Source organism: Aedes albopictus, chromosome 3, assembly GCF_035046485.1.
Source record: "Aedes albopictus strain Foshan chromosome 3, AalbF5, whole genome shotgun sequence".
NCBI lineage: Eukaryota > Metazoa > Arthropoda > Insecta > Diptera > Culicidae > Aedes > Aedes albopictus.
The window spans coordinates 140085674-140094389 of NC_085138.1; the positions used below are offsets into that span (position 1 = coordinate 140085674).

At 47.3% G+C, this 8716-nt stretch overlaps 1 protein-coding gene across 1 annotated transcript; it reads left to right on the top strand.

Moving 5' to 3' along the window:
* Positions 1 to 239: 239 nt before the first annotated feature.
* Positions 240 to 2469, top strand: LOC109405712 (uncharacterized). Its single transcript, XM_019678774.3, has 2 exons — positions 240 to 2132; positions 2192 to 2469. The coding sequence occupies exons 1-2, from the start codon at positions 1208 to 1210 to the stop codon at positions 2332 to 2334; spliced, it is 1068 nt and encodes a 355-aa protein (XP_019534319.2). The 5' UTR covers positions 240 to 1207; the 3' UTR covers positions 2335 to 2469.
* The last annotated feature ends 6247 nt before the right edge of the window (positions 2470 to 8716 follow it).

Consider the following 8716-nt stretch of genomic DNA (forward strand, 5'->3'; position numbering starts at 1 on the left):
CTATTTATTTATGACCAACTACTTCAAAAGGGGAGGTGAAATTGCTTTTTTCGTTTTTTTTTTTTATTATTCGCTTCATCAGGCTGATTCACTCCAACTCGCTGCAATGTTACATCAGAGTGTTCCATATTGTTACTTTTGGCAAAACAACATAAATCAGAGCACTAAGAGACATGCCGAAACCGATAAACAATTGCGATCGTTGATTGTATCGGAATATGAAAATTACCCTACTTTGAGTCAGCCAACCAATGCAAAACCATCTTCATTCATGCGCCGCTTCTCCACGGAGAATTTTGGTCAGGAAATGCGTTCACCTCAGGGCGTCTCTTCACTGTACCTACTGTTTACAAACTACAAGGCGGCGCGACCGATCGGCAAAACTTGGTCAGTGGTATTACGCCACCACCCGCGAGTGCATCATCGATTGTCACCACCATCACCACCGCACCGTCATTCTTTATAGGGCATCTGCGTGGGTGGATAGGATGATATGTGCGAATGTGCGATGGATGGAGTTTGCCATTTTGCCGCCATTACCGCATTGAGTGATCGATTAGTATTGTCGCTACAGTTTTGGAAGGACGCCCGAGGTCTGTCCCAAACGAAGGGTCGTGCTTCTACGATGACGGATTGTATGTATGTTTGTCACCGGGCCACCAGTTACACGATGGAACGATATTGTGTTTTGGTGTTGCATGTGCTGCGGGAGGAAAAATGTTATGCTTCCGAGGCACGAACTATAAGGGTAGTGAAAACTGAAAGCACTTATCGGCTGGACTGGGTTGGCATACTAAATAATGATTCCACGCGGTTGAACACTTTTCGTTTTGATTGGGATTCGCCGGCCCAATGGGTTTGGAGGGATCTGCCTGCGGACCGATGGAACCCACTTCCAACCGCTGGCTTGATTGAACAGTTTTCGGGGAGCATATAGTGACGAACGATGTAGCACTCGAGTAGGGACCGAGGTAAATGTGTGTCTATAATAATGCCCACTATGTTAAATCAATCGAAATTGATTTGAAGAAGGTGTTTCCAAAATGAAAACAGTTATCAACGAGCGTGTTATAAATATAACTTGGTGTTTAATACGATAGTTCATTGTTGCATTGGTATCCGGTCGGACAAATATTCGTGGCTCGTGGCGCGGTTAAGTGATAAGTTTGACTTGGCATTGACTGAAGAAGCTCATAGTGAAAGGACGATGAAGATCACCAAATGCCTGAAGTTGGGCTTAGTGCTTAGTTGTATCCTAATGGTTACAGATGCTGCGAAGAAAAATAAACGGGGTCTTTATCATGGCCTACATGGCTATGCAGTGCCATTAGGTGTAGGGCTTCATCGGCCCTATCATCCAAGTCCTTATGCAAAGTTCCCAGGACTGTACAAAGGACTGGGAGGTGTGCTTCCACCAGGATATGCTCTATTTCCCGGGAGTGCTTCAGTTACGTCATTCCATAGGAATTTCCCAAAAGTTCCAGCAGTCTACGCACCAAACTACTATCCAGCGTTCGGAGTACCTGCTACCGGTGTTGTCCGACCGGTAACGAGTCTGTCTCCGGTGGCACCAGTTGCTCCATTGGCTCCGGCGTTCCCAGCGATCCCGCAAATTCCCGCTGCCCAAGCTCCTGTCTACATCCAGTTAGGAACTCCCCAGCAAACTTCATTCTTCGCCACTTATCCCCAGAAACCGTTCATCCCGGTGGCAATTCCAGCTCCCGAGAAACCTAAGTTCCCGGTTGTTGTCCCACAGAAACCCGTTTTCACAACCGTGTCCAACTTTGTTCCCAGCAACCTTTTCCCAGCAGGAGTGTACAATCCCACTGTTGCCGTATCGAACGTTTCGCCAACCTTCGTGGGAATTCCGGTTGGTCCTACAGTCACGACTCCGACAGTATCAACCGCTACGGTGACCCAAACCGCTCAACAGCCCTGGCGTCCGGTTTTGGTGAACCATCCTACCGCCACACCCAGCACCACAACGGTTTTCAAACCCTCTCTCAATCTATTACCTCCGTTCACTCTTCCAGCAAACGCTCAAGGTCAAATCTACATTAGCAGCACACCAGCCACACACGTCCAAGACAGCCAACAGCAACAACAGCAGACTCTGCTAGATCTAGAACAAGGTTAGTACCCGCAATCAGTTCTAACCCTGCCAGGTTATGACACCCGAATCTGTTTCCAGCATCTCTTCACCATCAAGGTCAGGAGGATGGAAGTGGAGCATTCAATGGTCAGCCGTACGACGTAGCTTCGAACCATGGGCGGTACTCGGGCCCTTCCAGCTACGACGTAGACATTACGCACAATGGATACCAGAAGAAATGAGGGCCCTAACCTTCGAAATCCTAGGACCGTTTGACGCTGTCCGTTTGCCATTTCCATGTTGTTACTAGTTATGCATTTCCATGTAACGATGTAGATTAGGATAAAATCTATTAAATTTATTTATTACTTTATCGAACGGCTTTCCGTCTATCAGTATCACGAAAGAAATCCTAGAGACTTCAATGCTATTCAAGTCACGAACCTACAAATTTAATTGTTCCGGTAGCATTTGATTCCCACCGAAAAACGCCAATTAACCGATGTTTCGTCAATGTTCAACACACAACCCCACAGATTGCGCCGAAATATTTCCCAACCCGTAACGGAACTAATTGACCATTCTCAAATCATACTCACCCTCGCCCTGTGTTCATCAAAAGTTCATCCAACCGATGCGTCGGCGACCACGTAGAATGTGTACATTCGCCGACAAATCGTCCCACATTATTTCATAATCGAATGGGCTCCATAACTGCGCTTCAGAAGCAAAATATGGTACCGAAGAAAGTGAATTGATAACGTAATAATGGTGGGACGTGACAACAAAACCATCCAAAGGCATACCGGAATGCCAAAATCAATTGCATATGCCTCTGCGCCTACGCCGGTAGCGTCCGTTAAGAGCACCATTTGCGATTAGTAATCGAAGCATGATCATCAAAATGCTAATCAAAAGCTTGTCGTCGGGTGGGATCCATTTAGGAAGCATGATATGTTTTGGCAAACCTATTCAACGGATACCTATCACATGGTATCGTGAATGTTGATAGCAATTCAAACTTCTTGCAATCAAAGAAACAAAGAAGTTGAATCGAAGATTGTAAGCAAGATTGCTTGTACTGTTGCAAACTCATCCGGCGTTAACAATAATTGAACGATATAAACGTGCATACTTAAGTTAGCTATTTAAATATTTCCATAAAGGGAATTCGCCGAATGCTTAACCCTAAAAGGGATACCTTCATAACCTCAGTTTCGTCACCTCGCTGAGTGTGTTCCATCAAAGACGAGCTCTGAAAGGCGCCTGGGGTCCAGTGGACCCCAGGTATCCCTTTTAGGGTTAAATAGGGATAAGTATTGCTACCCGAATAGTGCCAACATGTTTATTGAAAGCATATGGAGACCGAAAAGATCATTGATATGATTAAATTAAGAAGTAAAATACCTGAAAATAATATTTTAAATTTACTCCTATAGACTGTTTCAGAAATTATAAATATACCAATGATTTACTACCATTTCTATTTGAGCACAATATCCAAAAAAGTTCCTTCTAGCTCTTATAGTAAACATGCTAACGAAGCAAATAATTTTGTTGATGTTTCTGGCAAAAGTTAAAAAATAGGGCTCTGTAAACTAGATGATTACAATTTGAAGTTGCACAAAGTGGCAAAAAAAATGTAGCATAGTAGAAAAGAAAAAAATCTCACAGATAAAATATTTAATTTCCAAAAACAATAAAAAATGCTGTATCGATAATAAAAGATATTTCTCGATTGGTAAGAGTAATTTTTACTGATATATGTTTGATCAAAAGCCACCATTTTAATATTTAGTGATAAATAATGTTGATCTCATTAAAAAACACCTTTGTGCAAATCCAAATTTGAAAAATATTAGTTATTTGTTAAAGAACTCGACTGTTCTTCAAAATATCAAGACACCTACCTTGATACCTTGTTGGCTACAGAGTAACTTTACTCCAACGCCGAGCGTATAGTAGAGCACCATCTTCGTCGGTCTTGGGCGATGTTCCTCCAGTTTCCCCGAACGTGAAGGGATCGTAGATCTTCTTCAACCGCGTGCAGCCAGCGAGTTCGCGGCCGCCCACGAAGTCGCCTACTTCTACCGGGTTCTCTGCTGAATATTATTTTCGCTATTCTTTCTTCCGACATTCGCACTACGTGTCCAGCCCACTGAAGTCTGCCGTATTTTATACGTTTCACAATATTCGCATCTTCGTACACTTGGTACAACTCGTGATTCATGCGTCTGCGCCACACTCCATTTTCTTGTTTCCCACCGAGAATTGTCCGCAGCACTTCGCGCTCAAAAACTCCAAAAGCTTTTCGGTCTACCTCCTTTAACGTCCACGCTTCGTGACCGTAGAGGGCAACCGGAAGAATCAGCGTCTTATACAGAGAGAATTTTGTTTACGTTTGCAAGTTACGGGACCTAAGCTGGCTACGCAATCCGTAAAAGGCCCTATTCGCAGCTGCAATACGCCTTTTCACTTCACGGGAAACGTCATTGTCACATGTCACTAGTGTTCCAAGATAAACAAATTCTTCAACAACTTCAAACACTTCCCCATCAATCACTACCTCAGCACTAACACCATTAGGCCTGCTTCTGTCTCTACCCGCTATCATGTACTTCGTCTTGGTAGAGTTAATCGTCAAGCCTATCCTCGCTGTCTCTCTCTTCAGAGGAGCATAAGCTTCCTCCACTGGTTTTCGCCGACGAAGGACTCCTCAACAGGTCGCAGTCTGTTGAACAGGACACGCGACAGTATCTTATACGCCGAATTTAATAGGGTAATTATTGGAAAATGGGGAGAGAGCCGAAGAACGAACTACTTCGCTTGACGGTTGAATCGGAAAAGAAAGAGTTTATTAACTAGACGGTACAATTCAAAAAGGCATGGCCTACCATGATTGACATCATTGGGTATTGCGGGTAATGTTCGATATTGCATATTCTAACACTCCTCCTCGAACTGACTTGGCAATAGCCCTAACTGCTTGTTCAATATTTTAATCCTACACTGTTGCAAAGGCTTTGTTAGTATATCTGCAAGCATATTTTCAGTTGGACAATATTGCAAACTAATCTGTTTCTTCTCTTGCAGGTCCCTAACATAAAAGTATTTAGTGTCGATATGTTTGGATCGTTTTTCAATTCTATCACTACAAACTAACTTTATAAATCTTTGGTTGTCTTCGTAGGTTGGTACTGGTGCCGAGACGTCCTCGCCGAAATCCGCTAGCAGCTTCTTCATCCAAGTGAGCTCCTGGCAAGCCTCTGCCAACGCCACGAACTCCGCTTCTGTGGAGGATAGCGCAACGCAGGTTTGCTTCCTGGATGCCCAACTTATGATACCGCCTCCGAGACGAATCAGGAAACCGGTGTTGGATTTCCGGTCACGGTGATTGCCGGCCCAGTCAGCATCCGCAAACAGCTCCAAACCAGAGTTCGATGACCCAAGGTGCAACTTATAGTCGCATGTGGCCTTCAGGTACCTGAGAACTCTTTTGGCCTCCTGCCAATCCAACTGCGTGGGGCAGCTCGACTTCTGTGCCAGAATCGATGTGCTGACCGCTATGTCCGGACGTGAATGGACAGCCACGTACAATAGACCTCCAATCAGGCTGAGATACTGCGCGTTGCTCGGCAGCCGATTCTCCTCCTCCTTCTGTTGTAGGTAGGCTGGATCCAACGGTATCTTCGACGGTTTGGCGTCCTTCAGACCGTGTCGCTCTACAAGTTTCGTGATGTAGCTGCGCTGGTTCAATTCGAATCCGTCGGAATCTCGCTCGACTTCAATGCCAAGGAACTGTTTCACGTCCCCCAGATTGGCAACCTCGAACTTCTTCCGTATCTCTCCATAAATCGTGGCGAATTCTTCCTCGCTCCGAGTGGCAATCAGCATGTCGTCGACGTAGAGCAGGATATACGAGACCGATTTGCCTTTTCGCCGGACGTACAGGCATGGATCCGCTTCTGAAGGCTTGAACCCCATTTCCCGGAGCACCTCGTCGATCCGCAGGTTCCATACACTAGCGGATTGCTTCAGCCCGTATATGCTTCTCCGCAACCGGCAGACTGTGTTGGGGTCTCCCGTGGAGTATCCTTCCGGCTGCTTCATGTAGATGGGCTCGTCCAGCTTCCCATGAAGGTACGCAGTCTTGACATCCACATGTTTCACCTGCATTCGGCGCCGGCTTGCGATGGTCAAGAGCGAACGAAATGTGGCCTGTTTGGCGACAGGAGCGAAAACCTCATCAAAGTCGACGTCAAACTTCTGCGAGAATCCCTGGGCCACGAGCCTGGCCTTGTGACGGACGACGTTCCCCATGGTATCCTCCTTCGTCTTGAACAGCCACTTGCAACCTATGGCTTTGCGGTTCGGTGGCAACTCGACCAGTTCCCATGTACCGTTCTCGATGTGCGATTTATACTCATCGTCCATCGCAGCTCTCCACAGGTCGCCTTGTTGACCATTTAACGCCTCGGATGGGGTACGTGAATCGTTGGTCTTCGTCCGGTTTGTGACGACGAATCCCTGCTGCAAGCGGCTTGCTTGAGCTTCAGGACCATCATCGTGCTCGGCGGTTGCCGTGCTGTCGTCAGGTTCGCCTGTAAAACGGGTGGAGGGTAGTCCAGTGGTTTTGAAAAAATCTAGATTGTGTTTAAAAAAGGGCGAAAGTAACATGAGAGAGTTCTCTTTATCGACTCTCTCTTCTTCAAATTAAAGTGACAAGATGCAAGTATGATTGCACTTTATAGTCATAAATCGCTTGGTTGCGATGCAATCTAGCGTCTAAGTGTAAAAAAGTTCGATTAAATTTGCATCTTGTCACTTTAATTTGCAGAAGAGAGAGTCGATAAAGAGAACTCTCTCATGTTACTTTCGCCCTTATTTAAACTCAATCTAGAAATAATCTCTCAACTTGCCTGTAAGAAAGCGCTCCCTGCCGCTTCGCCTCAACGCCGGTGACTCGGGCGGATTTGAAGATGTGCGCGACGGGAGCGCAGGAGTTGTCACAGTGTCATCTGGAATAGGACCCACGGTATCGCTGTATTCGCTGTCGGAATCGTCTTCGTCGAATGGTGTTGCCGTTGCTTGCTCGGTGCTACCTTGCACGGTAGGTTCCCTTTTGCAGGCAGCCGGTTCCCACGGGAATTCGCCATCCAGGTCCAGTCGAATCGTTTTCCGTGCTTCTGTTGCCTTGACATTGCTAGCGGCTTGTGCCACTCCTCCTTCACGGATGAAACTTACATCTCGTCGCTTGATTACTTGCTTCGCTTTCGGGTCCCACAGGCGGTACGCTTTGGTGTCTTCATCGAACCCAGTGAGAATGCATTCGTGCGCTTTTGCATCCCACTTCTTACGTTTCTGCTTCGGTATGTGGGCCATCACCGACGACCCAAAAACACGGACGTGTGCTAGACTCGGTTTCTTACCACTCCACATTTCCTCCGGTGTCTTATCGTGCCCCTTCGTCGGAGAACGATTAACTAGGTACACAGCCGTTGCTGCCGCTTCTGCCCAAAAACTCTTCGGTAGGTTTGCTTCAAAGAGCATACACCTCGCACGCTCCACAATGGTGCGGTTTACACGCTCCGCCAGTCCGTTTTGCTCGGGCGTGTAGTCGACCGAAGTTTGGTGGTGGACTCCCAATCGCTTCAGATGGTCACCCAAAAGCTTGTTGGTAAACTCTTTCCCGTTGTCCGTACGTAGCACTTTTAATTTCTTACCAGTCTGTCTTTCAGCTGAGCGCCGGAAATCTTCGAAGGCCTTGAACACACTTTCCGCCGACTTCTCGGCTAGGAAGTACACGCTGATTCTCCGCGACTTGTCATCGATGAAGGTGAGATAATACCGGCTACCACCCAACGAGTCCGTCTCCATTGGTCCACAGATGTCGGAGTGTACCAGTTCCAAAAGCTCTGTCGCTCTTGAACCGACATTGCTGAAAGGCAAACGAGAAAGCTTACCTAACGCGCAAATCCTGCAGTTCTCATCCTTCTTGGCTACGTCGCTGAATTCGAGGCCCGACACCAGGCCGCCCCTCAGGCGCTGCAGACTGTTGAAATTGATGTGACCCATCCTTCTGTGCCACAGATCAGCGGTGACCACCGGCGCGCATGCCAGTGCTTTCGTAGACGGGATTTGGTCCAGCTTGAATAGACCATTCGTTCTACTTCCGGTAGCAATGATGTGTCCCTCTGGATTTTTCACTGTGACACCGTCGGTGGTGAACGTGACGGTGTGCCCTCGTTGCACGATTTGATTCACGGATAGCAGGTTTGCCGACAGCTCCGGAATCACGTGGACTTCGTGCACCTCGATCGGAGGGTCTTCTGGACAGCATTCAGGTCTCAGCTTCATGCTTCCCTTCGCAACAACTTCCATCGAACCTCGGTTGGCAGCGACCACCGTGCCACCATGCCGCCGGACGTTTTCCAGCGAACTTTCCGTTCTTGAGAAATGATTCGATGCACCGGAGTCGAAGTACCAGTTGCCATCATCTTCGGAAATCGCAGAAAGAACCGTGCACCACGCGTTACCATTCCTGGGCTCCTTCTGAGGACATTCTCGGGCGATGTGGCCGTACTTCTGGCACCGTCGGCACTTGGGTCCCTTACCTTGAGGCGG